At 34.8% G+C, this 17,035-nt stretch overlaps 2 protein-coding genes across 6 annotated transcripts; both read right to left on the reverse strand.

Annotated features, from left to right (window-relative positions):
• Positions 1 to 4,202: 4,202 nt before the first annotated feature.
• Positions 4,203 to 10,430, reverse strand: LOC114731709 (probable N-acetyl-gamma-glutamyl-phosphate reductase, chloroplastic). Of its 5 annotated transcripts, XM_028918945.1 has the most exons (16): positions 10,284 to 10,429; positions 9,382 to 9,527; positions 9,231 to 9,306; positions 8,760 to 8,897; positions 8,528 to 8,635; positions 8,232 to 8,318; positions 8,005 to 8,055; positions 7,833 to 7,904; positions 7,348 to 7,467; positions 6,280 to 6,340; positions 6,109 to 6,189; positions 5,343 to 5,422; positions 5,155 to 5,244; positions 4,808 to 4,936; positions 4,570 to 4,703; positions 4,203 to 4,475 (listed from the first exon to the last, which is right to left on the reverse strand). In XM_028918945.1, exons 3-15 carry the CDS (start codon positions 9,282 to 9,284, stop codon positions 4,596 to 4,598), a joined length of 1,179 nt encoding a protein of 392 aa, XP_028774778.1. In that variant the 5' UTR covers positions 9,285 to 9,306; positions 9,382 to 9,527; positions 10,284 to 10,429; the 3' UTR covers positions 4,203 to 4,475; positions 4,570 to 4,595. The 5 variants fall into 5 exon arrangements, with proteins under 5 accessions (XP_028774778.1, XP_028774780.1, XP_028774779.1 ...); XM_028918947.1 differs by having other exon boundaries at positions 4,595 to 4,703; positions 9,231 to 9,527; positions 10,284 to 10,430; XM_028918946.1 differs by having other exon boundaries at positions 9,231 to 9,520.
• A 1,957-nt stretch (positions 10,431 to 12,387) lies between these two features.
• On the reverse strand, positions 12,388 to 15,339 carry LOC114731704 (ubiquitin-conjugating enzyme E2 10). The gene is made up of 5 exons (XM_028918937.1): positions 15,237 to 15,339; positions 15,060 to 15,143; positions 13,727 to 13,854; positions 13,190 to 13,294; positions 12,388 to 12,723 (listed from the first exon to the last, which is right to left on the reverse strand). Exons 2-5 carry the CDS (start codon positions 15,127 to 15,129, stop codon positions 12,580 to 12,582), a joined length of 447 nt encoding a protein of 148 aa, XP_028774770.1. The 5' UTR covers positions 15,130 to 15,143; positions 15,237 to 15,339; the 3' UTR covers positions 12,388 to 12,579.
• Positions 15,340 to 17,035: the final 1,696 nt, after the last annotated feature.

Genomic DNA, 17,035 nt, shown 5'->3' on the forward strand with positions numbered 1-17,035 from the left:
TCTGTTTCGCTTTGTTTCTCGTATTTACCTATTTTCTTTAAAAGTAGTCATTGTAGTAGTTATACATGTTAAAGATCAATCAAATAGTAATTTTAACTAATACATGATTGACAAGGATATTTTAGAAAATACAACACCTAATTATTGCAAATAACTAACTCAATAAACTTTCTTAATCTATTCAAATTGATTAACTAACTCTTATATTATGGAATGGGACTAAAATTAGGCAAGAGCTTGAGATCAAATGATCTATACCTCACAGATAAATAACTCGTAGGTTACATCATTACATGTATGAGCGTTCATTGAGGAACCCTAAGAAGAAAACGTCCATTGTTTTTGTTAGTTCATAGGAAATCACAAACACAAGATCACAAAGTCAAACTCAACAAGGTCTGTGCTCTGCCTTCATGCCTTGAGCCACTCAATGCATGCCCTATCATTTTGGAAACCTCAATCCAACACCCCCCCCCAATTTAGCTCCTTTCTTTTCCCCAGCCCTTTCTTTTCTCTTTACTATATTGTTACTTGTTTCCCTCACTTTTTATTTTTATTTTTATTAATCATTTAATGCCCTCGTATATCAAAACCATTGCTACATATATAATACATATTAAGCTGCAAATTTATCTAAAAAATTTTCGCTTAAAAGTTCTGAACATCCGAAAGTTTTTGTGAATATAAATTTATTTTAGAAGTTTAAAATCATAACATTGCTATCAATTATTGTTAAAAAACTAATATCAACTGCTAAAATAGTAATATTGACAGTTAATATTTTTAAGAATACGGAACAACATTGTTACAATTCTAAACTTTTAAGATAAATTTGCATTAAAAGAAACTTTTAGGTGTTTAGTGCTTTAATTGAAAATTTTCGAGACAAATTATTACCGCTTAACCCTATATAAAACTGCATGCATGCATGATATCTGGATACACGAGGATTGGTAATATATAGAACGTACGTTATTCCTGATATATTACTATCATGATCTCTTTTTTTTTTTTTGGCCAACGATATAATACTATCATGATGCGGGAAATAGATTAGTAGTAGTACAATCAATCATACGTTGTTAGGATCTAAAGTCGTAGGCATTCAATGTCTTTTCTTTGTGAGCCCCTATCGTTGTGTTTTTCTAATTTCTCCCCTAAATAAGTTTGCTACTTCTCATTGCTTGCTGATTCAAATGCTTCGCTGCACTGATGCACCGTTAGTTCTTCTTCTTCTGCCTCTGTGTCTTTTTTTTAAATGCCCTTTGCTTTGGTGCGCTACTCCCTCGTTCCATTCAAAATATGATTAAGTTCCATTGTACAAGGATGAGAAATGGAGTTATATGCAAGGATAAATCAAAAGAAAAAAAAACCATTTAATATCCTGGATATACCAAATGAGACTTATATTTTGGACGATCACGAAAGAGGCTTATTGAAAAGAATTTATGTTACTTCATCGCACAGTCTCAGAGCTTAACCTCTTCTGCTTTAATTTCATGCTATCATCTGATAAAGAAAAAGATAAATTAAGGAACAGGAAAGGTAATACGAAATGAATGAAAAACTGGAATGAGTAATTTTTAGAATATTCTGCTAATTAAAGTGGCTTTGATGGCCTTCAAATAATATATCATTTCCCCATTTGATGCTTAATTAATTAAATGCTGCCAACGTCTACACATATATATTGACATTCTGTCTGTGTTAATTATTATTGCTATTGTTGCCAAGGATGAATAATTGGCAAATATTTGTCAATGATGATATTGCATGTATTAGAACTTGCTATATCACAGCGAACATGGATCAAAGGGTCGAAGCTACATAGATTGGATTTGCAGGCATATATAGCAGAGTTTATGGAAATCCTTTAGGTTATTAAGATCTATGGGAGAAGGGTGACATTCGAAAGATTATTAGTGCTATTTACAGTAACTCTGCTACAGAGCATTGAACCTCTGAACAGCTAGTTCTTCATGTCTCATCAACGTTATTAAATTAATAGGCATAGGGCACGTACGTGTTTAGACAATACAATGAATGAGCCAATTAGCTGGCTCACACAATGTTCATACCTAACACTGGTTAAAGCTCAACATAAAATGAATTTGTGGCCTTCACTTTACGGAACATGCCAACCATGAAAAAGTGTCACACTTAAGAATAACAGTACCACCAAAAAGCACTAATGAATGAGCCGAAAAAGAGGAATGATTAGTGGGTGAGATATGGTGTTTAATGATGATCATATAAGAGACAAGGATTAATTTATAAATTTAAGGATGGATTAACATGTGGTGAGTCGTCGACGGCTTCATAATCAGAATAAATCTTCAGCCTCATTGCACAGTGATTCTATTCTGCTACTTTTCAATAAACAAACAGAGATTAGGAGGCTGATTTTAAGGAAGACGGTCTTCTGTTTGATTCTCGAGAGATGAATATAATTAAAGCGTTTCATAAACTCCAGAGAGCAATGCCGTTACGCAGAAGAAGACATGAGGCAAGCTTCCATGTGCGCCTTTCATCACAGATAGATACACCAAAATAATAATAATAATAATCAGAGAGAGATGATCAGGTCATCGATGTGAGAGCAACAATAATAGAGGGAGGGAAGCGTGCTTTTCAATGCTCTGAGCCTTCAACATCATGTTGTTTGTTTGCCGTTAGTTTAAACTTTAAATTCGTGAAGTGTCACCGCATACTGTTTTGGTTCGACGCCCTAATGGCTAGTGGGAGCCATATGTTTGGAGGATAATTATATCATACGAGAGAGGCTTGTAAATGCAAAAGCTTAAAACCACCGAAAAGCTTAGAGGCATGTACGGCTTTCTTTCCTCTGCCTCGCTGCCTCTTCCTGTCCAACATTTACCCACCTCCCATTTAATGCTCTCACAATAATCTTCCCTCTGTTTTCCTTTTTTTATTTTTTTTCCACTGAGATACGATCTGTGATTAAATGTAAGCATTTCTTTTAATGAGAATTTGAACTTATGAGAGACTAATCTTTTATGTTGAATCAAATCCCACTTGGTTCTATTTTCTTTATTTTCATTTCATTTTTTTGTCACTACTTGCCCTAATTACTTACTCGATATTTTAACTATCCTTTTCACCCATTTTTTTTTAATATAGTACTACTACTATGATGTTGTTAATCTTGCAAATAAATTTAAAATTAATGGTGGCAAAAAATGAGTTTTAAATTATGAATGCGTATAGTCTGTCTAGAGACATGGTAAAATCCTTCTTTGTAGCCCAAAAATTAATAGAATAACATATATTACTCTATCCATTCCTATTTATATAAAATCCTACTTATTAGTCCTTAATATAATATAAGAATGCTTACAAAATTTAATGAAATATTGTTTATGACACATTCGAAAATATCCTGACTTTTCTATTCTCTCCATCTTTTTCCTCCAAATTAAACATATCAATTAAAATATTTTTTTGAGTTCATGATTCGAGATAAATTTCAGATTTAACTGGCTTGAGAATGCCTTGTAGGAGCCATATGTTTTTTTTATATAAGTATTTAATTTTTCCTTCAACAAATCCAGATCAGCTAGAAAAATAATTTTCTTTCCAACCTAAATAACAATATTATTATTTGAAAGATGAGTATTGTTTTTCCCCCTATTACATGGGTATCATTTTATTAGAGATTTGAAGTATTGTTGAATATTAAATGTGAGTATGTCTCTCACCTGGAATTTGAATTTTAATTCACTATATTACAAGAAATTAACTCATTTCGTTAAACTCAACTTCCGTTGATCATATTTTTATCTAAATTTCATCATGTCACTCCATGCGCTAAACCGGCCTGTACTTTCCGCGTCATTTCCTATTTGTATTTTGGCTTCTTATGTATTTTTCTAACTATTAATTATTAACTAAAATAATTTTAAGAATAAAAATCAACGTTTACATCCAACAACGTAGCATTTTATTTCTTTTGACGGGAACATAATATTTTTAGTTGTCTAAAGAAATATTAGTCACTAGATAAGTCTTCAATAACAATGCATTTAATAGTTTCAAACTTCTAACATGTTTTAAGCTCCTCAAAAGTCACAATTAGTCATTTATCAAGGGGAAAAATTAGAGGCTATCGTAACGAACACTAATATGAGGGGTAAAAGACAAAACACAAGCAGCACGTAGGCTTAAAAAGTAGGGTTTTTTGCCCAAGAATTATGGAATTAAATAATCATAAATATCTGAAGGCAAAACGAAAGAAGTGATATGAAGAGAAACATGCGAAACATGCTAATCCTACAACCAAGGATGGAATTGACTACTCCGTAACATCCGTGTCCTACAATTTCCCTTCATTCAAGAAGGATTATTAAGGATAAATTTTATTGACAAATACATAATTTGAACAACATATTCATTAATGCATCTAGTTGGCACCTCGTCCTTAACTATTTGACTCTGCTTCATCACCCGCAGCATGCCTGCATCAATCAATGAAAACAAATATGAAAATAGACTAGACTAGTCCACAGTTTGCCAGAAAAGTAAGGCTCATAGTCAAAATCTTTGGCTAACCCTTGGATAATATTATTAGTATTACTCTAAGGAAACAAAGGCTGGTAATGAAGACCCAAATTTTCTGGAAATCCCATCATCGCATTAAGATTCTGCAAAGCTTGACCAGAAGCTCCCTTCACTAGATTATCAATCTGCAACAACACAGATATGCTTAGAGCCAAGGCCTTTACCAAATACAAACAAGCAAAGTCAAAATCACATGAAAACGAAAATTACAGAGAAAAAGCAAACTTACTACAGATATAATGATTGCTCTCCCAGGAATTCGGTCTGGAAAAACATTGATCAAACAGTAGTTGGTTCCTCTGACGCTATGAGTACGAGGGATGGCTCCGTTTTCCAACAGTAGGACAAATTCTTCATCCTGAAAGCACCAAGCAGTGGAAGAGGAAGTCAGGAAGAGGCACAAATAGAAGTTTAGACATCGACCAAATCCAGACAGATAAAGGCAACAATTATAGTAGGCCAATGCCTCCTTATGAAGGTTGTGCACATTTCCTAACTAAAAAATGAAAACTAATCAACAGCACAACAGTGTATTTTTCGCATGCTTGTCAATTTATGGTGATAATAAGGATAAACCTCGTAAAATTGCTTCAGCTGCTGGTGCAAGTCCTCAATTCTTACTCCTGGAGCCATTTCCACATAGATAGTCGATTGCATACCACGGATCTAGTAGATGGAAGCGGTGTTATCTTCATAAGCTAAAGCTAAATTGATAACCGGAATATACATAATATAAAATATAAAATCCTGGTAGAAACTCTTACCATTGGAATCAAGTGTGGGGTAAAACTAATGGTTACCCTTGAACGTGCAGCATCTGAGAGTCCTTGTTCAGTTTCTGGAACTGGAATTTACACAGTAGAATCTGTGTTATAGGTTCAGGCCATTTGATGGGCTGGTTTGTTTGAGCTAATCAAGTACAAATGCTCAATGCCATTTGTCCCCGACTAAGGCAGAAGTTCAAAGGCACAAGGTTCAACTCCATGTTGTTCACGTGGGAAAGAGGTTATCAGTTTGAGTATCAATGTCAATGAGGAGCATGGGAAACTTTGTAATAATTTGTTTGAATTTGACTGTTTATGCTTGCAAACTACAAGCTATAATTAAATATCTTAAAATCCTTATCAGACCAAATTAGAGCCCCTAATATAGAAGTAGGCTAGTTGGTTAATATTTGGCCCGACCATTCTTGACATTGGGGATCACAAAAGAACAGGGTTTTGATGGACATGCCACGTAAGAACTATCCCCAGCTGTCTGCCCTCTTCCCAAATGCCAGCAGTGATGTAGACTAAAGCTGTACTGCATATTACAGATTAGTTTATTGCATATATCTGCCATCATCATTAGGCTTATAACATGCAGAAGTGCAAATGATAATCACCCAGACCCAGCAAGGCAATAGTGAGATTTAAAGATAGCAACAAAGAACCTTTGAAATAATTTGGGTTTTGATTCAATGCGTTAGTTAAGCTAAGTTTGTAAAATTTAAAATGCACAAATCCATTTAAACACGTCATGTCAACTTACCATGGCGATGTCGGGTGACACCATATGAATTGATACCTTCAGCTACTTCTGTAAATAATAAATTTTCCCTAACACTACGCCCTGCAACAGCGAACCAAAGAGCAGATACATGCAGACATCAGAACTGCTATTGTTGAGACAAAATATAAAAGAAGGCCTTAAAATCCTAACCTGCTCCACTGACACCAGATTTTGCATCAATGATAACATTTTTAGCCACGATAAGATTAGCCTGAAACCCAAGGAAAATAAAAAACTTGAAACTAAACAGCATTGTCTTTCAAGCTAAGCAGTAAAAAGCTATGTCCAGAGCTCTAAACATGGACCCCTAAAATTTCTTGATTTCAGTAACTCAGACTTCAGTAAAAAGTTGATGTGTGTGTTCAGTAACTCATACATGCACCCATCGCAGGATGCGAAAAAAGGTCGTATTCAATAAACACTACTCGCCTTTTGATGCAAACAACCTTGATGACCACATATGTTCTATCTTCCTTTTTAATTACCTTTTTTCCTTCTTGTTCTTCATCTCATCAAAGTCAACGACAAATAATTACTTTGCATTTTTACTCCAAAAATAAAACAGAGCAGCCATTAATCAAAAAATAAAATTCATGGAAAAGAAAAGGATTCGTAACTTTGCTCACAAATGGAAAACAATTCTGGCACTAAACGATTAGAAGAAAAAAAAGCACTGCAATCATTCTCTCTGGTATATCAACAAGAGGCACACCCAAAAACAAACCACTCGCTGAATTCCAAGGATAAGCAGGGTGGGAGAATCGCCATAAAGCAAGACTTAATCTTTTACTGTGAATAACTTCTCAGTCCATAATCCATAGACACCAGTTTATGGCAAGTAATGCACATATTTGTAAATATCTGCTTTGCTTTTTCTTTCTAAATCCTTTCAACAAGTCAACAATAAATCCACTTGATTAGTGCATAACGCGTAAGCTTGACTAACACCCCAGGGCCCAGCCCATCAAATTCAAACAATAGTGCATAGACAAATGGATAATATATAAGTAATAAACCTTAGGAACACAGCTTAACTTTGCGATTAATTTTAATATCTCAATCAGACGCATCTCTAATTACTGACTTAATGTAGCCAAGAAAAGATCATTTATCTACCTAATTGCTGACTTAGAAAGACACCACAAAACAAATATACTGACAAACTAAATGACAGCCTAGCACACAATATGGACCATAACGCACAATAAGAATGCTAACCTTTATCAGTGGGACAAGGGGAAGTTGAATGGATGTTGGATAACAACCCGGATTGGCGACTAAGCGTGCATTTTTTATTTCTTCCCTCAAAATCTCTGTCAATCCATAGACAGCTTCTTTCTAGATACAAAAAATAAAATATCGCTTAGCATGGAAAAATAAGACGAGTGATGGCCATCAAATTTAGACTTTCCAATGTCACTACTCTGGGGAAAATTTAACATAAAACCTTAAATATTTGGATACTGAAAAAAATAAAAAACAATTGACAAGTTAACTTTTTCAAGGTAACCTCATTTTCTCAAATGCATGCATTGCCCGTGGTTCAACAGTATGCCATGCGAGGTTCTCAACAAGGTATAAATTAGAACCTTAGAAGTCTCAAAGTGATGCACCATGTCCTTATAGTAGTTTCAAGGCTATTGGTTTACTAACAAAAACATCAAGAAATTACTGCAACATCCAAGTAGAAAATAGAGACTGGCCTGCAAATCTGGCGCCCTGTGTGGCTGACCATACCACTCTTCATACTCAGATATATCTCGTAGGCGGAAGTCCTACAAAAATATCTCATTACAAATCTGAAAAGTTACCTTTTATTTGTTTTAGAATCAAAAGAAATTATCAAAATTAGTCATGATACTTCTGTTGACATACTGCAGATAGATCAACAATCTTCAAGTGCATGGGAAGGCCTTTAATTATTTCCTGAAAATTTAAAAAAAGAAGAAGAAGAAGAAGAAGCCAGAACTCATCATTGATAAAGAAAAATTGTTGAGACAACTGAAACTCTCTCCTTAACATTCTTCTGAAAAAGGTAACCAGAATCTAGTATTTTGTTTCTCAAATCAGGGAACAAAACATCTTGAGTCGTAAGAATGAACCTGAGTGGTTCCATGTGGCAAACAACAGAATACAGCATCCACATCAGAAAAGTTTGCATCCTTAACTGCAATCAAATCTGGCAAATTCTGCATATATGGATAGCTAGAACTCATGTAACACAGAATGAACGTACATCTCCTCACAGAAAAGTCAATTATAGAAAGAATATACATAAAATAATATGGAGAAGGAATTTGAATGATAAAAGAGAAAGCATGAGATATATTTGATAAATACCAGAAAAAAAGTGAGAAAACTGCCTTTCTTCTTATATCATGCATTAAGTTTGATGTACCTGTATAGCCAAATGAGGAAAAACAGATGCAATTGGCTGTCCAGCTTTCCTATCAGCTGTCATCAGAGTAACCTCAAATTGTGGGTGATTTGCCAAAAGCCGAAGAACCTAACAAAATAGTACCATTAGTTCACAACCTACCGTTCCAAAGTCTGAACCAAAGTCTGAACTAACAGTGAAACACAAGGCACTAGATAAACTGTGTTAAAGGCGAGTTTGCTATGCAATTCACCTCAGCACCAGTGTATCCACTAGCTCCAAGAACACCAATACGTGCTGTACTTTGTGAAGTACAGTCACTGGACTTCATCGAGCATTTAATATATGGTTTGCCCTCATGCTGCTTTCTTAACTTGGAAAGCTTCTCCACCTAAACAAATTACGCGAGAGCATAATTGAGTAGTTACAAAAAAAAAAAAAAAGTCAACTCGTCCTTGAATTATGAAGCTTCGGTCTTTAAAAATTAGTGAGCTGCATGAGTTAGTTCCCAAAAATAACAAAATGTGCATCAGTCCTTCAGGACTACGTCAAAAGACTAGAGTTAAAAATCAGCTGGATGTTCATGTTCTAGATAAAGCACCATACCACAAATAAGGATCAAAATTATGTAGAATGAACAAGAAGTCCCCAGAGCTAAAAATCAGCAAGACAATCATATAAGACATAAATGTAAAAGTTTAGGCATCATTAATCAGAGGAGTACCTTCCACGAGCAGCTTCTGTTAAAACAAATAGAACCGAAAGCTGCAGCGCTCATTTTAACGGACAGCTACGAAGTTCTGAACCACAGAATTAGCTGCCACTAATTGTGATCCGTTGCGCAAAAATGTAAATACACAAAGAAGCGATCTTACCGTGGAATCAAAGATTCTTGGCAAGGTGAAAGCGTTGATTTAAGGATAAAGTGAGATTTGCAAGTTGCTGTTCAGGCAAAGTCTTCAGCTTTTAGCACTTAAGCCAGCGTCGATGACGCAGCCCCAGTCTTGGCCTCGGCTACAATCTGCTGAAAGTTAGTCGCAAAGTGGCAAAAAGCAACAGCATCGTGTACCTTTTCCTTTTTGCCGCTTATATTATGCAAATTACACTTAGACATCAATATTAATGTTAATATATATGGAATCTAATTGCACCAGTTCATAATTTATGACTAAGATACTATGCATCAAACTCTAAGCACACCTGCTGGTCAGAGGGGGGGGGGGAAAAACTCCAAAGCAAACCATCTGTCACCGTCTAACTTTACACTTCTTTTATAATTAATATAAGACCTAATTATTAAATTGGTTTTAGTTTTAAATATAAGACTCATTTATTATATTTATTATTATTTTTTAAATTACTTCTATGAATACTCTATCAACAATAATCAAATAAAAAAAATAAAGTATTAAAAAAGATGATTATGATATTTTAGAAAAAACATGTCACATTTCTTATAATTAACTAACTTACCTGATTAATCAAACTGAACAAAATTAATTCTTCATAAAAAAATCGTGATTTTTTTTAACTGAAAAATATTAATAACAAGAAAAATTATATGTAATTTAATTAAATTTGAGAAAATTGATACACTTCGCTCAGTCTAATAAGTTTTTTTTTTTTTTTTGGGTCCAAAGCTCAGTCTAATAAGTTAAATTCACGTTAAACACAGCGCACAGCACAGCAATGTGGTATTAAAAAAAGAAAAAATTGAACGACAGGTCAGCAAACCAGCCATCACCATTGTTAGCACAGAACAGGGAAAGGGGGGGACCTGAAATCGTGATGATCGATTGCAAGATTGAAGGGAAAAAGAACAAAGCTGCTACTGAGGCATAGTGATGAACGCCGTTAAGTCGAGACAGAGACTTTGCCGTCGTTGCAATACGAGACAGGAGGAGGAGGAGGAGGCCGCCGCACAACTCTAGGATTTGGTGGAAGCGAGCCAAAGAGTGTGAGTTGTGACCGAGCAGTGGAGCAAGCGAGTTTTCCTCTGAAAGTATTTACGGTGCCGTTTAGTTGTGATTATATCAATTTCATCTACCTTACCGCAACAGGGTGGGTTGCGGGGCAAAACTAGCAATGCCGCGAGACGGGCTGGCATGTTGCCAACCCAAGCCCGTTAATGGTGGGTTGGCGCCCCACCTTGTTCCTCTTATTTTACGTATTTCTTTATAACCAACACATTGTTTGCCAATAAGAACTGAGTCTAAAAAAAAAGAGTTAATCCACTCACATTTAGTACCCGACAGTGTTATATCTTAACAAAAACAAAAAAAGAACACAGTTTTTGGTTAAAACAAAACCACATAACATAGTAGCATGTAATTTTTTTTTTTTTTGGCTAAGCACGTGTGTATTTTAAATTTCAACAGAAGGAGCTGCTTCTAATCTCTACTGGGGGTTAAATGTTAATAACAAGAAAAGGTCCCCACTGTTTCCACTGTGTTGGGAGATTCGACAGGGAAAGGGACTCTGGGGTATTGTAATAGTCACCTGAGATTCAGAAGGAAGCAAACAAAGAGATTGCAAGACCATAAGAATCAATAAGGATAAAATCTAGAGATCACAAAATGCTCTAACAATACGCTTCACACTAAATCCTGACTACAGCGCAAATGAACCCATGAACCCAGACTGAAAGGGGAGCTGTGAAGCATTTCTAAATTTTTGTTTGGCAATGGAAACCAGATTCGGTGAGTTTGGTCGTTGTTGTTCTTTTCGAATCCTTTCGATTGTTGTCTAGAAAGGAGAGGGATAGAACATGATCAAATGAAGTGTGGAACCCTTACCAACATTTAAAATTGTATTTTGTGATATTTCTAATCTGAAAAATGTAACTTTTGTTATTTACAACTTAATTCCATGACAGTTATACCTTGTCATTCACCCTTTGTGGCTTTAATTCTAAACTAGATTTATTAAGGCCAGCTTAACTATGCAAGGTCATTGCTTTATTAACAAATGCATGTTGGCTCTATGTGTTGGATTTCATTCAACTATTAATGAATAAATAGGGTTCTATTTACCACATGTCCTGACAAATGGAGATCATACAGCTTAGTCCTTCTCACACCACAGATTCTGAAGTGTGGAAAATAATTTGCAATTTATTAGTCCCTCCAAATGTAAGAAATTTCACGAGGCAAGTATGTAGTGGGTCCGTGGGAACCAGAGAAACTTTATTGGAAAAGAAATTGTTTTGCTGTGAAATATAGGAACCATGCTACGAAATTGTGCAACTATTTGTCAGCGCTTTGAAATCTCATGTTGACATAACGGATCATCTCTTCATACTCTATGCGACTCGTTTCGGTTGATCTAGCCTGGTAATATCTTTGAAATTAAAGCATGTCCCTCTAGCAATTCATGGCTGGATGTTTGGTGGGATAGACTTTGGCGCCATGCTTCGAGATCCCCTTTGATCTTTCTCTATGGAAGCTGTCGTATCTGTCTCATTCCCATCAACTCCTCAATCCTATATTCTTTTCATGAGCCCCAGTTAACTGGTTTACATAAATTTAAAAAATTAGTTAAATTTATCTTCCATAAAAATTTTAAAGATTGTCATTAATGAAAGTCATTAGTTAGAAAGTGTAATTATTAGTTAAAGATTCTTATAATAAGTTAGGAATAAAAACAAATTTTAATCTCGCACCTCTTTTTACACGCATCTTGACCATGCCGCATCCATAGTTATGGCAGCCGTTAGAGCAGCTTAAAGGTTGTGTACTCATTGGCCCCCAAAAAAAAAATTAAAAAAAAAAAATTTAAGGTCGTGATTGGCTATACTGCTACTGGCCATACTACTTCACATATGACGAGACTACCTGAGCATTATAGGGGCAGAATAGCCGCCCGTTTTGAGAGAGGCAACATAAGTCTAAGGAGACCCCTTACTGAAAGGCAAATGCAATAAGCTAATACAAACAAGTTCACAGTTTCTCTTCAGAGGGAAGAACAGGTTGCTTCTACGTCCGACTTAAGAGTAGATGTATCACACATTTTTCGATTATACTGACACATTATATATTAAAAAGGCCAGGCCCTCCCATCACAATTACAAAGAACTAGCCCATGGCATACTTCTGGGTCCAGCTTCTAGCCGTTGATTCATACTTGCCCTTGTCAGTCTTGTACATGTGAGCAATCTCAGGCACCAGAGGATCATCAGGATTAGGGTCTGTCAAGAGGGAGCAGATTGAGAGCAAAACCTGGCAAAAAGAATTGTTTCCCCTTTAGATATGATATTTTATAAAGCAGCACGGAAAGCAATTTGCTGTAATTAGTTTCCAGAATTCACATTGCCAGCTCCCTTAACAAGGACTTGGCCACATGATGTAAAATTAGTTTCCAATTTCAGCAATTTCCACGGGCATGTGGTCAAGTTCAATGTGTCTGGCATAAGTCGAATTATAGTTAGGAAATGAAGCCAGAGATCTGACCACAAAGCAATCCTGCAATTCCTCTACCGTTAAATATAGCATTTAAAATGGCATAATTTACAGCAAAAATACCCAGCAGGAATCAATAGCCACTGTTTTGGTTAATCCTGTTACGAAGTATCAACCCCTTCTTTAATACGGGAGGACCCTTTTTACATCCCACAGGTCCTTGTCGTGAATTTTTCATCTTAATTTGCGTATCATTAGCATCTGGCAATGCACGCACTAAACAAACCTTTGAAATTGTTAGGGCGGGGCTCCATTGCTCCTTCAGTATGTCAAGGCAGATGCTCCCGTTGCTATTGATATTGGGGTGAAAGACCTTGGTCCTGAATGCAACCTGCAGGGAGTAAAAATAAAAATAATCAGACAGAAAACTCCTCCCACTGTTACACAAGCATACAAATTCTCGAATTTGGGCACATCAGGTTACAATGGAATAGTTGAAGTTTAAACTTCCATACTATTACCAGATAACAGAAGCACATAGCTTCCAATAGGCAATCAGCTGCTATATCTAAACAATATTTCGGTCTTTTAGTGAAGTTTCATTAGAGATGGAAAGCATGGCTTAATCAATTATCCACATTCTCTTCTGAACTCAAGTTAGTTACCACATCCCCCACAAATGGTTTCCCTTTTCTCTTTTCACCCAAACACCATTGGTTGAAAGGATGTACAGGTATTCGTTTCAAATTATTTCATACCTAACCATCTTGCATAATTCTATCTAATTGCAGAGTTCTACTGACAAAAGTTCATACATAAGTACCTTCGGTGGTTTGAACGGATAATCTGGAGGAAAATGGATGGTGACAAGAAATACTCCGCCAGCATATGGACTGTCAGGAGGACCCATAATTGTAGCTTGCCAATGAAACATGTCTTCAGCCACTGGGCCTGAGATAGTATATCAGTACAAGGAAATACAATCAACTTTTAGAGTTCTCGCATCATGAATGGTCATTTACGAAGACTTATATAGCAAGAGGTGACAGGGGAAATTGGAAGATTTAAGCCCATCAATTCAATGACAATACATCAAAACTAAAGAAACAATTTATGACTTTACAATATACAGAGGATCAGACGTCTGATACTATGATCATTTCAGCGGAATAGGAGTAACACAACCAACAATAGTATTAATTTCCCATACTACTGAAAACTGACTGGACATTATAAAACACAATACTCCGTCAAACGCAAACTTTCTCTCAGCCAAATTTAGCAAAGTTATATAGCAAGCAAAGTAGTTAAGTATAAAACAAAACAATACATATAAAACAACCAGACTTTGAAAGATGTCCAATAACATAGACAAAAGAGGTATCATAATAACAAAATAATGAAATCAGCATGGTATTTCCAGCTTGATAGACTCTGGCACTACTGGAAAACTGTTATCCTTTATTGTATATGAACTTTAACCACTTCCAAAAAACCATATGTTTCGAATTAGAAAGATCAGAAACTAAAGAAAATAAGGCTGTGCAGTAATAAGCAGAGGAAAGAAAAAAAACCTACAGACATGATGTGAAATTATGCTCCCAATTATAGGGGCAACTAAGAGTGTTCGAAAGCTATCAAGAGACATCATATAGCAGTTCGACTTCCAAGCATACTCAGTAATCCAGGCAAGACAAAGGCAATTCTCTGTTGTTCACATGGTAATATAATGCCCTGCCACACAAGAGAATCTCCCTAGTGACTAAACCCATAATAAATACGACGGGCAAGGTAAACAGCCATTCAGAAAAAAGGACAAGTATGGAATCGGATAAAAGGATAACTGAAGCTCCACCGCAGAGGCTCATAGCCACGATATTTACTACCCTAAAAACAAGATTGCTCGGTAACTCATAACCTTCAAGAATAAGTGACGTAAAAATCGAAGGCAATTTAATTAGGATTATCATGATCCAAATCCACACATTCAACAGAAAGTTCCAAGCAGAAGCCAAAAGAGGGTAGATATCCTAGTGAAGAGTATACCTACAGTTGCTTAAACTAAATACAGGAGAAAGGTAGACCGAACAAATAAATTGAGCTGGATTTCTATTAGGCCCTAAGCTTAGCTAAAGATTTTAAAAATGAAAAAATACCTGCGCTGCAAGAAGTAGGAGGATCCTTCTGGAGATCCTTGAGCTCCTTCAAAATCCGCTTGGAGGCCATCACCCAATAAAATCCTATGATTTCGTAAGATTTCAAGATTTATCAGCTCAGCCTCACAAAATAATTAAAGATAAGCGTCAAAATGGTCGCAGCAGGAAAGAACTCACCTTTCAGATCCTCCTATTCTGTTTCCTTGCCTAGCTTCTTCGGATCGAGTTGGGAGAGAGGGGGGAGGAGGAGGAACTTCTAGGTGCGATGGGCTTTTATGAAAAGAAGTTTTGGACCGCTCTCAGCAGACCCCACGAGCTTTTCGGATTATTTTGGAAAGAAATTTACATGCCCAGCCCTATGCTAGCTTATCATCCTACATGATTGAGATAAGCTTTATCTTGGACTTATTTAAAATACATAAATACCATATGCGCGGACTATAGAGTCAAAATTCAACGTCAAAATTAGTTGAGTAAGTATTTATAATATAACAAGTATTTTTCTTCATTAATTGATAAAAATATTTTGAAAAGGCAATTATAAATTTAGGGCACAGAATAAATTAAAATTTTATATTTAAAATCAAAATAACTATTTTGTCTAACTCAGTTGAGAAGAGAATGCAGTAATTTTGCTTCGCAACCTGTTTAATGGATTTTCATTTTTCTGATACGAGCAATTATCTAATGCAATCAAATAAATTTTATACTCGACTTGATAATGACACAAATGGTTATGGTTATTTAGCGGCTCAGATGGCTGGCTCCACGAGAAGCGGCTCAGATGTAATTAAGTTTTACAAAATACTACCTCCGATTGTTAATATAAAATCTCGTTTGATTTTTATTTTGATTCTGGATATAATACTCAAATCCATTTTGTCCTCATATTTATACATTTTTTACTAACATAGTTCTTCTAATAATGATAGTTCTAACCAATAGACTTGATTAATATGGATATTTCAGGAAAAATAATACCTATTTATTACAAATAACTAATTTAACTTATTTTTTAATTTTTTTAAATTAGTCAACTAATTTTTATATTTAAAATGAAAAATAGTACGATATTTAGGTTTACAAATACAATTAGACTCGATGTAGACATTCACTGTCGTCACTCACGATCTGTCGATATTGAATTGGTGGCATTCTTTCTGCTTTCTCCAGTCCCTTTTCATATTTAACTCCCATATCATGTTCTTTTAACTACTGCTCCATAATTGGGAATATATTATTTCTAATTTTTAATATAAGAACTAATTAATTAATTTGAATATATTAAGAAAGTTTGTTAAGTTAGTTATTCATAATAATTAAATATTCTCTTTTCTAAAATATCTTTATTAATCATATATTAATTAAAACTATCATTTGATTGAACATTTAACATGTCCAACTACTATAATGACTACTTTGGAAGAAATGGATACATATGAGAGACAAAATACTGAAGTAGATTAGGATCTTATATTTAGGATCAAAATAAAAATTAAACAAGGTTTTATATTAAGAACCAGAGGTAGTATTTAACTAATTTAGTTAAATTAAAAAATTAAATAAATTAGTTAATCATAAAAATATGATATTTTTTTAAAATATCATAATTATATTTTTTAATATTTTCTCTTTTTCTCCTATTTAATTATAAGTGAGACAATATCAATAAGATAATTTAAAAAAATTTATAAATATAAAAAATAAATTTTATATTTATAATTGAGAAGAATAGTTTTTTGGGATGAGATTCCTCCTCATATCTTTATCGTGGTTGGTTTAGTAAAATATCATTTCAATCACTGTCATCAGAATATGCGTTAGGAACGAGCCTTTATCTGGAAAATATATTAATATTTGAAATTAAAAAGAAGTGATTATGGACAACTGAACCTTTCAGAAAAAGATGGACCCCATTCGGACTTGGGAGCTACAATCTTTTTGTGTTATTTGTTATACCAAAAAATAAGAAAAAT

Source organism: Neltuma alba, unplaced genomic scaffold (assembly GCF_004799145.2).
Source record: "Neltuma alba isolate B1F8T4 unplaced genomic scaffold, ASM479914v2 tig00012843_pilon, whole genome shotgun sequence".
In the NCBI taxonomy this organism is placed as follows: Eukaryota; Viridiplantae; Streptophyta; class Magnoliopsida; order Fabales; family Fabaceae; genus Neltuma; species Neltuma alba.